General features: G+C 44.0%; 1 protein-coding gene across 1 annotated transcript; it reads right to left on the reverse strand.

Annotated features, from left to right (window-relative positions):
* Window positions 1–9,248: 9,248 nt before the first annotated feature.
* Window positions 9,249–12,365, reverse strand: LOC133933068 (probable G-protein coupled receptor 21). The gene has a single exon (XM_062380023.1). The coding sequence runs from the start codon at window positions 12,342–12,344 to the stop codon at window positions 11,277–11,279; it is 1,068 nt and encodes a 355-aa protein (XP_062236007.1). The 5' UTR covers window positions 12,345–12,365; the 3' UTR covers window positions 9,249–11,276.
* Window positions 12,366–17,721: the final 5,356 nt, after the last annotated feature.

Below are 17,721 nucleotides of genomic sequence, written 5' to 3' on the forward strand. Positions count from 1 at the left end.
AATGTGTAAATCACTTTTATTCTTTTAAATAAAACTTGTATAAGTGTGTGTGTATGTGTGTGTGTGTGTGTGTGTGTGTGTGTGTGTGTGTGTGTGTTTATTGTGTATTTGACTCTAAGTGGGAACATAATTGACTTGAAGAAGACCATGCTGTGTTGAAGAAGGCTTGAACTATAGATATTTAAAAAAAAAATCCACATGCAGATGGAGGAGAGAAGATGCTGATGTGAATGTAACTGCAGCAGGAAGTGAACACTTCCCACACAAACGAATCACAGCCCCTGTCACACACACACACACGCACACAGACACACTAAAACAAACAGTTACTCCTGTATGAATCCCCACAATGTGAATAGCTGATTCTGGTCCTCACAACATCATTAACAGACACACACAGGGACACACGGATACATACGGAGGGACACACACACAAAAAAACACACACACACACACACACAATGCATTTTCTCTTTAGCCGTCCATAGATTACGCTCCTGCTGTATTAAATGATTAATTAGCTGCTGGTTCCATTATTGATGCTCTGTTTATGTGCAGCAGAGCAGCTGAATAATAGATTGAACCCCGACTCTGCTGCTGCTGCTTTTGGAGAGGCGATGGAGGGGATTCGGGGGGGAGGAAGGAAGGAAGGAAGCACATGAGGAAGGAAGCAACAGAGGAAGGAGAGTTCATGTGTCGCTAATGAATGGGATCACACCCATCTTCCCACTATTCCTTCAGTTTAATCTCAAGTACAAGAGTTAAGTTCCTCGACTTGCACAGTTGTGATGCTGTTAAAAGTCTGAGTCCAAAGTACACAAACCTCCTCTGTGGTGGATTAGGTTCATTTCTATTTCGATCATTTTAAAGGCTGAGTAGTGGGCGGGGCCTCAGTCCAGGTACGGACACAGACGCCATCATATCGGGACGATTTGCTAAAACCTGGTAAATCCCTGAGAATCAAGGAGCGCTTGTATTTCAGCCGACGCAGGTTCTCTAGCGTTTACTCACTAGACCAGAGGCTGAAGGAAACCCACAGACCAATCGCATGTCTTGTCAATCATCTCACGTGATGTCACTCAGCCAATCAAATCCATCCCAATCCCAGGTGAGTAAGATGCGGTGCGAAGAGAGACAGAGAAAAGTTAAGACACCAGTTTAAATCATGTGAAACAACAGCTCACTCCTCTCACTCGCCAGGAAAAGTGGTGCGAGGACACAAGAGGAGGAGAAAGGAAATTGTTGTGTTGTTGTGTTGTTGCGTTGTTGAGACGTGTGTTAGAAACATTTATTCAAATCCATTCAGCTTTGTCGATGTGACAGCTGCTGTGTGCGATTCTGCCAAAGCCGCACAGAAGTCATTCGTCAAGCTCGGCTGAAGAAATGTGAGTTGGACAGTGATGAAAAGACTCATTATTAACTGTGAAGAAACTATTAACGTGCAGCTGTCCCGACTATTTCCAGCCTTGTGTTTACCATGGTTGTTAATTTGCAGTGTGTGTGTCGTGGCTGTGTCGTCGTCATATAGATAAATATAGTAAAAGGATTTGATTTGGATGTTTTTTATCCGCTTCTAGTTGTTTTGTTTGAGTTGTTTTCCAACTAATTTCCCAAATGCGTTGAACACATCTCAGTTTGAAATGTCATCATGCTAACAGTTAACAGTTAACAGCTAAAACACAGAGAGATCTATTGCTTCCTCGCGTTTCATCTGTGACATCCCTGAGGCGACTTCACACAGCAACAACACTGTGAAGTATTTTTACGGCTTAGGGTTAAATTCTCACATGTCAGAATGTTTTTCTTTCAGTTCCACATTTGTCCATTAATTGAGTTTGCACAATAAGACGAATCAGATGAAATATGATTTGCCCTCAAGGTGTAAGAAACAATCGTTGGTTCCCTGGAAAGCTGAAACTTTAGAGATCTGAGTTTTTTGTGTCTCACTATGTTTAATATATTGGAAAAAACTTTTACATGATTTTCCTCATGTGGAAACGTTTTTTTGTATTTAGGTAGTATAAGTATTTAAAGGTTTATTAAGTGGTTTAAGTATTTTCTTCAAATTTTGACCAGTTGTCCCTTGAAGTCAAAGATGTATTGATTAGATGTCATTGGTCAAAGGTCAAAGATCATAGGTCACAGTGACCTCAGAAGAATGTGAAAAATGTATAATGTAAAAAATGTATTTAGGCCCAAAACTTAGGAAAACAGCCACAGGACAGATGATTCTAGTTCATCTGGCTTTGAATTCGCCTGATTCTGTTCATGTTGATCATCATTTCATCTTCTGGGACGTTGTGTTTCTGCATTTGGTTCTATTGTCATTGTTTCTAACTAAATAAACCTAATTTGTAAAGAAAACTGACTTGACTGGAGTTGACTAACATTAGGCGATTAATAGAGAACACAATAATAAATCAGACATTAACGTGTAGACAAAAAAATTACAAAATACAGAAATCTTATCTGTATCTTTATCTTCACATTATTAAAGGAAACATGCTCAGAAACATTACTGGGAAAAACCTAGTCAGCTGAAACCCTGATGATTCTATGTGGTATCTTCATGTTTTTTATTACAGTCCAATAACTGACAAAATTCTTGGAACACCCGAATTTGCACAACAAGTCAGTGTGATTAGAAAAAGCTTTTACCCTCGGGCTTTAACAAAGAAGTGTTTGTTGGTTCCTGGAGAGCTGACACGTTGGAGATATGAGTTCGATCTTGAAGAGCTGTTGAAGAAAAAAGTGACGGAGAGAAAACACTTTGTCTTTCTCATCTCAAAGTGTCAAAGCCTCAAAGTCCTTTGTATCAGCACTGGTGACGTTAATGGTGGATTAGATCCTGAGTGTGTCTCCAATCAGGGGCCGCGTCCCGTTTCCTTCACAGACTGAACAATTTGTCATATGAACATGAAACTGAAAGAATTGAAAGTCCAAACATCTTGGATGACAGTGTTTCATAGTTTTGTAACGTAAAAACTAATATTCTGCCATTTTAAGCCAGAAGACAAATTCATCTACAAATATTGTGATGAGTAACTGAAGTTCTCGTTCATCTTTCAGACTAGATTCCAAATATTTTCTGGTTTGAGTTTCTTCTCTGGTTTTCTTTTTGTCATGTGTGACAGTAAAAAATATTTAGTTGATGGACTGATCGCTCACAGAAAACTGGAGATATCACTTCTGTGAAAATGTGAGAAACATTTTTATAAATGATCAATGCTGTTTCTTTAAGACTTGTTTTTACTGCTGCAGATCAACATGATGATACAAGGATAGTACAAACGTGTGTGTGTGTGTGTGTGTGGGTGCGAGTGTGTGTTTGTGTTTGTGTGTGTGTGTGTGTGTGTGTGTGTGGTTATATGGATTCCTTTCATTCAGAGTAAATTGTTCAGTAATGTAATCTCCCTCAAAAAGTCCCCAAACTGAAAAGGGATCACCTCAGTCACCTTCCTGTTGACGTCCAGTCGCACACGTCTGTCTGGACAAGGTTTTTATTTCCACTGGTTTTGTTTGTGACGACTTGCATGAAACGTGTCAAATGAAGGCCTGAAGAAAAATGTCAGACACGGGTTCAAGCTCCTACATACACAGCAAACCTCAAATTAGACCTGAGAATAAGATATAGCAGCATCTTCTTGAAGGGGCAGTGTGTAGGATTTATAAGGCTCTCTAACAGGGTATAATCCTCATATCTAAGTTATACTGACTGTGTCATAAAAAACATTTACATTTTAATAGCATGAGCCTTTTAAATTCACAAGTATCTCTGTTGGATCGTGATGTTTGCTGCAAACGCCCGAATTCAACAGAAGAAGAAGAACCGTGCCCTTATTGTCTCAAGTGTTCCAGAAGCTAATGGATAATGATAATGAGAACTTCCAGGGTCTTTAATGACATGACCGATGGAAAGAGAGAAAGTGAGTTAACGAGTGGTGAAGAATGACAGGAAGTCGGGATAATGAACAGAGAGGGGAGGCCGAGTTCATTTTTCAGATGACCTCATAAGGGTTTGATAACAACATCATTGGAATCCTTGACTGTCTTTTTAAATATAAACCAGCTGATGTATTGTAGTGGAACATTTCTCACTCCCTTCTATTGGATTTGACATCAGCCTCTAAACATTCACATCAGTTGAGATCTCGTGATCACAAGCCGGCGGTCACGTCTGTTCACCGGGAAGTCGCTCAGGAGACGTTAATCATATGGGGACGGACTTTTATCACCTGAGAACGACTGCTTCAACGAGACGTCCTGTGTAAACTCTATTTAAATACACTTCTCTCTAAGCAGCAAAACATCATTAAAGCACCAGTCAAAGATCAGGGACGTGGCAGGGACATATTTCCAGAGAACAAAGTGTGCTCGCTCTCTGTTCCTCTGAGTTCACAGTGATCGTAACACTGCCTCCGACCTAGAGGGGTTATGATTTATGATTTATGATTTATTGATGTGAAGGAGCAGCAGATATTTCTTTAGCAGTGCAGAGTTCTGTGGCAACGATAGAGATCATGTGTTTACATCATCTGGTTATTGGGGTCTAACACACACACACACACGCACACACACACACACACACACACACACACACACACACACACACACACACACACACACACACACACACACATAGGGACACAGCTTACATCACGCTGCGACTGTGCCACACAAAACAGTGAAAGGTATGAAAGAAAGAAGTGTGTGTGATCTCTGTTCTTCTGTCTTTGTGGGGACCAAGACCTGAATGTGGGGACATTTCTTTCTGGTCCCCACTGTTTTTTAAGACCTTTGTTTAAATGTAGTCTTTAAATTAAATGTGTGAGGTTGCAGAAGAGTGATCGATGTTTGGAGCGGCCCAAAACATATTATATTACTCTATATAATTCATATTCGTCCTTTTCTCAAAGGTGAACAGAGCAGTAGGGATATACAGACAGAGTTTCAGGCTCGACACCGGACACATCTCAAGTGTTTGGTCACGTCCTTCTGAAGAAGTGTTTCACAGGAACGGCCCACTGAACTTAAACTCAACTCGTCATCTCTGTTTCTCAGAACTGTTCACGTAACTGCAGCATGTATGTCTGTGGAGAATGCTTATCTGTGTCCATGCATCTGGCTGCAATATGTGTGCCTGTGTGTGCGTGTGTGATAGCAGTCAGGTGAGTGGTCCTGGCTCCAGCCTGGTTTCCTCAGCCATTAGAATAACCAGCAGCATGAACAGGCTGTTTTCACCCGCATCCATCTCTCTGATTCCAGATAGGCCCCCCACCTTCTTATCGCTCAGGATCCTAAGCACACAACACACAACCTGTCCATACACACTACACACAAACACACTACACACACACACACTACACAGCATCAACAATACAGCCACTCAGAGGACCACGCTGCAAAAAAATGCCCCTTGTCAGCAGAGGTGTAGACATTAAGTTTCAGAGGTGATGCAAACACTGTTCAGACATGACTAATCAATAAGCTGTGAGCTATGAGGGTGACCGAGCTGCAGACCATCGCCGTGTGGCTCTGGCTCCAACCTCAGCCTGGACCCTGACCAGTCTGCATTCAACTCTGACATCAATTCTATCTCCCTCGTGAACTGATGAAAACTCTGACTCTGCAGTTGCCCCCCCGCCCCCCCTTCCCCAGTTCCCCTTCTGTTCACATTGTGCACAGATGACTGCCTTTCCAGAGACGGAGAGAGAGAGAACTTTATGATGGAAATGAACAATCTTGCAGAGAAACAAAACACAAGGAGCTAAAAAACAAACATACACACACACACAGACACACACACACACACACACACTGTCAACATCAGGGGAGCTGAGGTGAGATAGTTTATCAACTTCACAGAGAACCTGTCATGGTCATCATCTTGGAGAGGCCAAAGCAGATACCAATATTAAAGAGTAAAACATTTAGTTAACTGATCTATTGAAAACAATTTGGAAATACAAAGATATTTTACAGAGGTTTAAAATGTTATAGTTAAACTCTCAGATACATATATGGATATGTGTGAAGCTTCAAAAGTGAAGCCAAAGCATATTGATTGGCCCCTGGTGGTCATAAACCCCTCCTCCTCCATGTTGGTGGATGGGACACATACATTGACAGTTTTGACAGTGGACAGTGTCTTTCTGAGACAACGTAGAGTGGACACAGATGCTTTGACACAGGGCACAAGACTCAAAAGACAGCTTGCCGATAACCAGGTTACAGTAATCTCATTACCAGCCGAGAGCTGTCGAATTCACTGTACAGCCGCTAAATAAGAAATCACATCAAACCATCTGTTGTCAGAAAGCTGCTGCTGGGACGTCTCAAGGATCAGATGTGGAGAAGATGTCTTTTTGGAAACAGAAGCTTAAATTACACTTCAACTGGAACCAATGGACGATGTTCAATGTTCATGTAACGTTAATGGCACTTGATGGCGATGTTCATGTTCTAGCTTCACTTCTTGATAGCGGGAGGAAAGTGGAGACACATCGTCCGTCTTTGTTTTCACAGTCTGTGATTTCGACATGTTCAGTGCAAAACGTTCGCGAGGATCATTCAAGTTGTTTTGCTTTGTGACAAATCCTGTTGAAAATGATCATGTGTGGGCGGAAGAGAGCCGGACCGTTCCAAGCTAAACCCCCCCCCCCCCACACACACACACTCATGCTCTGCTCTCAGTCCTGGTCCAAATTTGGCACTGTTGGCCTCTGTGAAAAAAGGATATTTCCCCCGAGGGGCTGGGGGGGGGGGGGGGGGGGCACTGTGTAACTCTTGACTTCGGTCCGAGTCTGACAACATCGTGGATTTTCCCACAGGAAAATAACAACATAATCTTTGACATGACATGTTTTTGAATCAGGATCAAAGTTGTGAGAGACTTAGTGGGATCCTGAAACTGCTCCTGTAGGAAATTATTGGTTGGTTGATTCAGGGACAATTATAATTGTATATATATATATTTAATGTTTGGGAAAATGCTCCTTGAAATCAGAGAGTAAATGAAGGCATTTAGGTTTTTGTACATTCTTAAAACTCAGGGTCAGTGACCAGGTCCCCTTCATGTTTGGGTTCTATCTCTGAAAACACAAACATGTTTCAGTATCTGAACTGAACTGAATGTGCTGGAGAGTTGTACTGTTGGTTTAAAAGCGTTTTTTTTGGCTGAAAATCACAACATGTGTGTTCATCCACAGCGTCTCTCAGTCCGCACCTCACTGGTTTGGACCTCACTGGTTTGGACCTCACTGGGACAACCACGCATTGTAACATGGGACTTTTAACGCGCTCTCCCCCGATCATTAACGTTCATGTGAGCCCAATCAATTTGCATCAAACACAAACAGTGGTGTCATGTGAGAGGGCCGGGAATGACTACTTGGCACAGAGGGGTAAACGGTCATGTGAGCCAGATAGAGCTGGACAATGCTGCGGGACGCTCTGGAGACAGAGGAGGGGATAACAGTCCGGTCATCAGCAGGAGGAAATAAAGAAATTGGCTGGACCTCTGCTCATCGAACTGTTCAACAAGCTCAGTCTTCTTGTGTCGACAAGTCGGAGTCATCACCCGCACACTCGCTCTCATAACATCAGCAGAAACCATCGGTTCTGCAGATTTGTCCACAATTGTTGAGTTCAAGCTCGGTGACACAAGTTTATCTTCCATCAACTTTTTCATGATCTCTGTCTGCTGGAGAACAAACATGCTCCAGAAAGATTTAATAACCCGGGTGTTCATCATGATTGTGGGTTAATTATGATTAATTGAAATCATTAAGTGCAAAAACAGATTTGATTTATTCCATTCATGACCATTTAGCCCCGAAGACCAACGTTTACCCAGTGTTTGGTATGTTTTATTGTGAAATGCTATGTTGCAAAGTTATGTGTTTATTTCTTTATGATGCATTTATGTTCTCACGCTAATATCCTCCAGATAAGTTCAGGAAAAGGTCTCAAAGTTCAGTGCAGGTCTGGAAGCAGCATCAGTTAACTGAGCTTTCCAGACACATCTTTTTTCACACAGTTTTCACATCTCATTTTAATCAGATAATTACAGCCACTATTACACAAGAATCTGCTGCAGATCTAAGTAGCTTGATAAACAACTTATCCACAGTTAATTCTGCCCTTTCATTGGGATTTTACTTCTTCTGCTGATCTGTTCTGGGGGTTAAGAGCAGAGCGACCTCACACTGCTGTCGGGGAAAATCAACACAAAAGTGGAGACAACTCTATATTTACTGAGACCTTTGGTGCTTTAGCTCTCGAAACCTTCACAGACAACATCAGGAACATACAGAAACATATGGTCACACAGAAAGGTGTTATTACCAAAAATACTGAGGGCAGCAGGGAAGGAGGAGGTTCCATCCTCCTGCCAGCAGCTGGTGTGTCTCTGGAAATGACCTAGAGCTGAACCCTGACCTTAGTCTGACCCCCTTCATCATCATCATCATCATCATCATCATCATCATCATCATCATCATCTCAACAGCTGGTCTTACTGTCACCATGAAATACAAAGAGGCTATTTTCAATGAGGATTTAATTCAAATTCATTTCATCTGAACATTTACAATTTCAGGACAGTGCAATGAGCCCGACTGCTGAGGAAGATCATGTGATGCAACTGAAAGTCAGTAAATTGACTTTGTGGTGTTTCCAATGTCAATCACAGCTTTTAGAAAATTTACACACACCTCTGGCAATAAATGTGGATTTGTCATTTTCTTTCATATTCTCACATCAAAGTTTTACCTGGAATATATTTTTTAATTATATTTATACATATTTACTACACATGTAAACATTCTTCAATGAATTAATGCACAGTATGATCAAATGGATGCTCTAGGGAATAGCTGGACTTTTTCATATCTGGACGAATATCTTTGTAAGACACCAAACTTCAAACGTTAAATCAACAACCGGCCCAACAACAGTCTGCAGGGATTTTGAGGTAATGAAGAACCTGACAAACTTCTGTTGCTTTCTGTAATTTACCATTTATAAATTATAAATTCAAATAACTTCAACTACTATTCAATACTTAAAAAATATGTGAATTCAAAGCACAGGTGCTTAACCACAACAAATCACTCGCCAACTTTTAACGAGATTGAGCTTGCAGGTTCAGCAGGTTTCAGTTTATCTCCGTCGTGGTTGGATTTAGCAACTTTCTTATTTATTTATCATATTATCTTGAGTTTCCATACGACAGTTGAAGATTTAGTGTTTTCTCTCTCGTCAGTTAGCTTGAAGCTGATATACTGCAGCTTTGTAACTCAGTTTCTCTGGTAAATGAGTATAAGAATTGTGACAGCAGGTTCTTCTGGTACATTTACAGTAATAATCAATCTCATCATGTGAACGTTCCCTGTTTAATAAATGAATAAACACATCGACTTGATCAGCAAACACAAGTTCACTTTGTGTGAGTGCTGCCATTTCAAAGCTTAAGTCTCAAAGTAGCTTTATTTTTTCAAACCCGAGTTCTATGTATTTGATAGTATTTGTGTTTCTTTCGATTTGAGAGTTCTTTATAATCAGGTTGATGGTTAAACTGTTAAATATTGAGCCTTGGTTATATTTCTTTGTTTTATGTTATAAGGGCCTTGATAAGGAATCACTTACAAATCGTTGTATTTAAAAAAATCCTGATCTAAATTTCTTTAGTCTCTACTTTCAGTATCAGCTCCTAATAAACCATATCAGTCAGACATATTTTTGGCTGTGCAACATCATGACTCTTCATGAAAAATCCTCCAATTCAGTTTCTATCTCTTCCCATTTCTACAAATATGTAAAACATCCAGGAGCGAGACGCTGTCAGGAATATTTCTCCGGGACTTGAAAAGCAAACTCTACATTTTAAATCTTCCTGCAGCGCATAAAGAAACACTTCTCCTTGTGGACACTTAAATAAACAGCCTCATTGTCAAACCTCTTAGCTGTGACCAATAAATCATCTTAAAAAAAAAACATTGCACTATCCACAAAATCATTTATAACCCTGGAGGTCAAGAAATTCCCCCCGATAGGCCCATTTCGCTGCTGTTTAAATATTTACACTCTGAAGTGTATTTACATGAAGCCAAAAAGCCACAAGCTCTCAGTAAAGTGCTCTGACCCTCTTGCGGTCGGGGTCGTGGAGCCGTTCCTCACCGGTCGGAGCACAGCAGCCTCAAAGATGACAATGGAGTCTTTAAACCGGAGCCCGTGTGTGTCCCAGGCCGACAGCAGCGTGATGATCAACCCGGACGACGACTGCCTAACAGGTCAGGAGGTGATTATCTTACGATGTGACTTGTGATTTAAGTCACGTACCGATCCAGCTGAGATAAAAGAGCAACCGCCCCGAGGCTGAGCGGAGAACAGCTGATAAACCTGAGGAGGAGATGCAGAGAGATAAAAACTCTCCCAAGTAATGACACTGTGTTGTCTCGTTGATATGGCTGCACCACCGTGTGCCGACAGGAAGACTTCCTGGGTCAGCGGCCGCCGTGGAAAGTAGAGCTAATTCTTAAGTCAATATATCCATGCAAAACCCGAGACTGTGTAAACATACTTGGAGCTTCCCACCAACACCCGGCTTCAAAGGAGAGGAATCCTTTGAATAAAACACACAAGCTCCAGAATAAACCTCAATCTTCTCTCTGGGAAACGAGCTTACAGTCCATCAGATACACATGTTTATCTCACACACACACTGAACGGCTGATTAACACCTGAGATCAGTCACTCGTTCACTCGTCAGTATCTTGGGGAAACAGATCAGTAGTCAGTTTCAAGTGTCAAACATTTTCTACCCTGGAAGAACAAAAACAATTTACAGATTCAGGCGTGAAAAGATCAAGATTCAAACTTTTTTTTGCATTTCAGTATTTTGCACAACACAAGTCGCACTGTGGATTCCTTTTCTTGTTTTTGCTTCTGGGAGTTCTTAAGTCAGTGCAGGAGTGTTCATTAAATCAATTTAATTAAATTACACAAATCTAATTTGCTATCATCAGCAAACTTCTTTAAGTGTCATCAGTCTGTCGTTGCTGCAGCATCACGCTGATAAGCTTCCAAGATGAAACTTTACTTTTCCGCACAATCAGTTTCTGACAGGACCAGCAGGCGTCTGCACGGGCACCTCTCCGTGCTCCGAGCAGGGGGTCCTCAACACATTTCAATGCCGGGGCCACAAACCCCTTGGTCATGCTCAGAGGGCCGTGCCTCCAAAGGGACCAAACCAAAAGTTTGTTTGTTGTCAGGAATCATACTTTGCACCGAGGGTCCGGTCGCGGGCAGACGGGAGCCGGAGCCTTTCTGGCGGTGCAGCCGAGGCAGGACGGGAACAGAGGGCTGAAGAGGCGGCCGAGACCTTTCCGGAAGACGCTGTTCGAGAGGCTGTAGATGAGACAGTTACAGAAGCTGTTGCTAATCGCCAACCACGTCGTCAGAAAGGACGCCACGTTGTGGTGGTACAGTCCAGCACTCTCCAACAGGAAGTAGAGGATGTACGGCATCCACAGCACGTAGAAGACGCTGGTGATGCGGAACAGCACCATGGCGTAGCGTTTGTCCGGGCAGCCGTCGACCCGATCCCCTCGCTCGCCGGTGCCCCCCTCCGTCTGCGAGCAGAAGCGAGCGTGGCGCTGGGTGATCTCCTTTGTGTGCTGCCGGCAGATCCTGAATATACTCCCATAGGTGAAGCAGACGATGAGCGCTGCCGGCGCGTAGAGCAGCGCCAGGATGAAGGTGCTGAACCCCGGGTCTGTCTTCCAGGAGTCCGCGCACCATTGAAAAATGTCCCCATGGTAGCCAGGCTTCCCCCAGCCGAAGAAGGACGGGAGGAAGATCAGAGCGGAGTAAACCCAGACCAGGACGATGCAGACCCTCAGCCGGCAGGGCGTCACCAGCGTGGCGTAGGACAACGGGCGGGTGATCGCGATGTAGCGGTCGATGCTAATGCACGCCAGGGAGGCCATGGACACGCTCTTCAGCACCGACACCATGTAGCCGAACGCCTTGCAGGTGAACTCCTCGTTCAGGCCCCGGAGGTAGTGGAGGAGGGACAGGGAGGGCACTAGGCAGCTCACGCCCACCAGCAGGTCGGCGTATGCCATGGTCTGGATGAAGTGGCTGGTGGTATGGTGGTGCAGCAGAGGGGCGCAGTGGAAGACGAAGATCACCACCAGGTTGCCGGCGATGATCAGCACGGTGAGGAAGAGGATGACGACCACCTCCAGTACGCATGTATCCAGGCTGTGGGAGTAACCCACAGCGCCCAGCAGGCAGAACGGGGGAGAGCTGCTTAGGTTCGCGTTAGAGGAAGCGTTCATGTTTGAACTAGAGGAGGGAAGGAGGGCGAGGAGGGGGGGGGGGGGGGGGGGGGGGGCAGTATCAGCTCAACTCAACCCTCATCCTGTTTTCTCTTCTTAAGTCTCTTCTTAATTCTGAAGTTGCTCGTCCCGTCCTCTGCTCCAGAAACAAAGCGTGCCTCCTGTTTCTTAAATCAGCAGCTTCTCCTCCTCAGCGTGGGGGGGGGGGGGCGTCCCTGAAGAAGCAGGAGTCCATCCATGTGTGCAGAACGCAGTCAGGCTCTGCTGCTGCTGCTCGGGGTGAAATCTGTGCATGAGTGCAACCGGGAGAGGCAGAAGAAATCCAAGAGATGCCGGTGTGATGCTGCAGTGCCGGTCGCTCTCACTCAGTTTGTCATAACCCCCCCCCCCCCCTACACTCCAAACGCCGAGGTGAGCACTCTGCTCCGGTACGCAGGCACCAGGAGAAAACACAAGCATCCACCGCCACTCGGTGACTTCTGGTTGCAGCGAGGAGAAAGGGAGGGAAACACAAAACTGGAGTTTCCTGGCAGCCCCGGTGTTAAAACTCCTTCATGCCGACAGGGACGGCTGTCCGGGTAAACAAATTAAGGCAGTCCAAACAAACAGCGTGACATCTGGAGGAAGCAGCCACAGTCCATTGACCAGAATGACCACACACACACACACACACACACACACACTTACACTTTCACACACATACACACACACAGCGTCTCCAGCAGCAAAAGTCCAAGAGACAGACGAGGCAAATATCCAGAGGTGATGGAAAACGTCCCCGAGGTCTCTGCTCTGTGGAGCTTCTTCAAGACCGAGAGGCAGCCGGCAGACTTTCACTGAGAGAGAGAGGGAGAGAGGGAGAGAGGGAGAGAGAGGGAGAGAGAGTCAGATGTCCTCTCTGCTGTAGTGGCATAGTGATGATGCAGCACTGCTGCTTCCCTCTCCTCCCTCTGCTCTCTCTCACTCCCTCACTCGCTCGCTCAGTCGCACACTCACACACACACACACACACACTCCCTCACTCCCTCGCAGACACACACACACACACAGACACACACACACACACATTTTTCTGCCTTTCCCTGTTCTCCTTTCCCTCTTTCTCTCTCACACACCCACTAAGTTCGACCGCCCTCCTCTTCCTCCCTCTATCTGTCACTTGCTGTACTACCACTGAACAGCATGGGCCGCTATCTGATGTTTGAAAAAAAACAGACGAGAAGATTTCAGATCTCAGATACTACTACTACTACTACTAGTGCTGTTCGGGTAAATTATACATTTTGGGTGTTTTTAAAGCCTTTTCTCCCTGTTTCTTGATTATTCCCTCTCTCCGGTTGCCTTAGTACAACAAAAACAATGTGATCCCACTTCCTGTCTATACATCTTTAAAGCTGTCCATTCATCCCCCTTTCAATTTGTCAAAAATCCCAATAACACCCACTGGCTTTCCTGCTCTCCTGAGATATGTTACCTTAATTTCTGGATACTGGGAAGTCGTGGAGTTTGATGTATTTCTGCATTTCCTGGCTTCAGAGGTGAGTTTTTCTTAGTCAGAGGAAACTACCTTCTGCAGGACAAGACTTAACAAATGATCAATTAATGTTGAATGTAACTGAGAGTGTCATCCTACTTTAACCAGTGTTAGTCAATTTTGTATACCTGAAACAGTGATGGAGGTTAATTAATTTATCAAAGTTAAATGAGACTTATTGCTGCTGTGACTTTCTCGCTCTGTCTTCATAAGATTCATCTTGACTGTAACTGTAACTGCCCCCCCCCCCATATCCTTGCATCCCTCTATTCTTCCTCTCCACTAACCCTTGCTCCACTCATCGGCGGCTAAGCACCGCCCCTTCCACATCTCTCGGCCAGTGAGCAGCGAGCAGGTTTCCCTCTCTACGGAGGCCATTCACACCCACTCACATGCAAATATACACCCTCTCCTGCAGGCTTCCCTCGGGTCTGGACTTTACCTGTGCAAGTGCGGCGACATTGCATCACACACACACATATATGTTCGGAGGCACATGTGCAGGGATTCTTTTGATTTCAAGGAGAATTCCCACAGAAAAGATGGAAGGAAGATACGGGGAAGAAGAGAGACATCGAGCCAGTTAGGGCGAGAAAGAAAAAGGGAAGACTGTCATCTTGATCTGCAACACACACACACGCACACACACAAACATGCATGCACACGCACACAAGCCACCTGCAGAGAGACTCTCAAGTTGCAAAAATCCCTCCACAGCGAGGCAGTGGTAGATAGAAGATGTAAAGACTCACTCGTTCTCACACGTTGCAGAAATACATATTTTTCCAGATCTCACCGCGCAGATAGCTTTGGTTCTTCGGCCTCCATCTTAAAAAGCGAGATGTTCTCTTCTTTGCTAGTTTCAGGCTGAAGCAGTTATAATTTTACCATAAAAATAATAATAGTTTATTGTTCCTATGGGATGATACACAACATGCACATGCTCCCCTTGTTCCCCACAGAGAGCATCTGCTTACATTGCATTATGAGCAGTTACTCATAGGAGGTTACAACATGGAAGATGACCTGCACATCGATTCCATCTGTGATTAGAGTCTGAGGCGGTGCTTTCATGTCCTTCCTGGAAATGTCAAACCCATAGGTCTCGTTTTTTTCCTAATCCAATTTATATAAATGCAAGAACAAGCAAAGCACCTAAAGTCCTATAGCCTAGTGCGTCACTACCAAACTCTGATGTCTGCTGATCCACCACAATAACCCAGAGCCCAGAGCATCTCATGAACGAGAACGTCTTACCCTTCCAGGCCGGTTGTGGCTAGCAAAACAAATACTGCTTTTGTAACCATATGGTGAGCAGAGCACTGACACAGTTAGAAAAGCCCATTCACGTCTGGTTTTGATTTTATTTTCCAGGTGGACGGTCAGAGGTGTCACATCTGGCCGAGTTATGAGGTCAAAGGTTGAGGCGGCTGAACAAGCAGCCGGTTGTCTGACATCTTAAGTCTTTTGTACCACCATGTTACCAAGTCAACACACCGTTGCTCAACAGCAGCAGGCAGCAGGCAGCAGGCTGCAGGCTGACCGGCGGGGAAACCACCTCGTGACTAAGTGTCTGGAAAGAAGCTTTTAACAGAGCTGTCTGAAGACGAGTGGGACAGAGTGTGTTCAACAACAAAACTCCAGCGGCTTTCATTCTGGAAATTCACATTAATGATGTTGTTGTTGCACAATAAAGATCAAACCTGGACCTGGATTAAATAGTCTACAGGAAAGCGGTTGAAAGATTGAAGAAGAACAACATGGTACTGGACCGCTGAGGGAGCTGAACCGCAACGCAAGATTTAGATTTACCGGTCAATCTGCGTTCCAACCAGTTCACCTGTGGTTACGAGCTCTGGGCAGTGTCCACAGCCACAAGGTCACGGATACAAGTGCCTGTTCAGACATCGAGACGTCGTCCGTTGGATACTTCCCAGAAGCATCAAACTGGGAAGACCGAGAACTCGCAGGAGGGTCTTCACATGTGGTCTGTTCTGGGAACTCCTCTGGCTTCTCCAGGAAGAGCAGGAAAAGCATGACAGGAATGGCATGAAAGAAGGATGTCTGGAATATCCCGAGCTGAGAGAAACAGAAGACAGTGAATCAATGGACGGATGGTTTCTGTCATTTCAAGTTGTTCTTCTCCCACTGATGCATGTTCCCCTTTCTGATAAGTTTGACCTCATCCGCACAAGATGGCAGAGTTTGTGTCCAAGATATTTTGGCCTCATTTACTAGAAAGTGGGAGGAAGTGGAGATCTTCCCATCCATCTTTATCTTCTTCGTTTTATGTAATAAAGGAAGTTCCTGCTCTCATGAGAGCCACTTTGTGTGTTTGACATTTTTACCCCACGTTAAGGCTTCAAGGTTTTTTTACGAAACACCAGTAATTGTTATATAATCTCGGATGGTCAGGTGGCACAGCTGCTGTCATGTGACCAAACAGAGCTTCTGACAGGTCACTTCGATCATGACACCGAAATTAAATAAATAAATAAGGAATGCATGCCAACTCACTAATCTGATCGTTCCTCCTCGTATTTTGCTTTACAGTGGTCCACCATTATGAAAGTAGTTTTGGTCCCATTTCAGCTCTAGGGCTCAATTAAACATGAAGCTGAAGTTCATTGGGGTTTTACACAGAAGCTGACAAGTCAAATTTACTCTGTGTATATTACTGTGACTGAATTTACAATTCTTCAATAATATGTCTTAAAACAGCTGGACCTATTTATTCAGGAATCTAAGCCAAACCAGTTGTTTCTCCTTTATTTACAATCAGATCACATTTTGGTTCCTTCACAGTAAAATGTCAGTTGTGTTTTATAGTGTGAAACCAGGAGGGGCTGCGCAGACTAGTTCTGGCAAAACATATTAAAAAAAGGCTGTTCTACACTGTTCACGAACCGACAGCTTCATATATAATTCATGTACATCAATGTTTCATAAATTCACTCTCAGGTATCAATGCCCCGTTATCAGGCAGCTCCTCTTCTCCTCCACAGACACGATGTGACCCATGAGGGCCCTCGCCAGGAATCGAATTAACCTCGGGCACATGGTTCATTAGGGGGAGGCCTGCCTGTCGCCACGGGGCAATTAACGTTTGCAGCGCGAGTCTGCACGGCCAATCCTGTGTCCACGCTGTCAACAGACGCACAAACACAGGCCACGGACGCACAACACACACTATTAAAGGAGGATGCAGCCGATTACTGTCGGAGCAGTGTCGTGTTGACTGATGACAGGTATGAGTTTCAATGGTTCCCCTTCACATGTATCTCATCAACTCATATAACATAGAACCTTACATTATAGAAGTTATAACAAACCGTTAAATCAAAAACAAGCATTCAATAGCGACACCTTGGGTTTTGGCCGATATTTATAAAATAATGTAAATGTATTGAACTCATAGTCTAGAAGCAGATCAGAGCCTCTGTGGTAGAAAATAACAAAGAGCCTGACTGTTGTTTTGAAGAAAGCAAAGTCCAAATGATGGTAAAATCAATGTAATGAGTTTGAATTGTGGCACAACAGAATAAACCATAAATGTTTGTTTATATCGTGACACTTACGTTTTGTATTCTTGTTGATTTCAAAGCAGAACATTTTCTCATCACTCATGTGGAATAATCCGATGTTTGTTCGACACAGTTGTAATTTCAAACTTTCATCTCCCCTCAGTTCCTCGACCCTGTCAGCAGGTCAGTGGGTGAATGAATTCGTTTTGGGGGTTTTCAGCTTTTTAACACGGGTGAAATTGGGGATTTTCCATTTTAACAGCAAGTAAAAGGTATTATGAAACCTGAGGAGCACTGGAGATGATTAGTCTGATGTTAC

This window comes from Platichthys flesus, chromosome 3, assembly GCF_949316205.1.
Source record: "Platichthys flesus chromosome 3, fPlaFle2.1, whole genome shotgun sequence".
Classification (NCBI taxonomy): Eukaryota; Metazoa; Chordata; class Actinopteri; order Pleuronectiformes; family Pleuronectidae; genus Platichthys; species Platichthys flesus.

What these genes read in the sequence shown, in the direction of transcription:
- LOC133933068 (XM_062380023.1), bottom strand. Translation starts at nt 12,344, where the DNA reads ATGAACGCTTCCTCTAACGCGAACCTAAGCAGCTCTCCCCCGTTCTGC.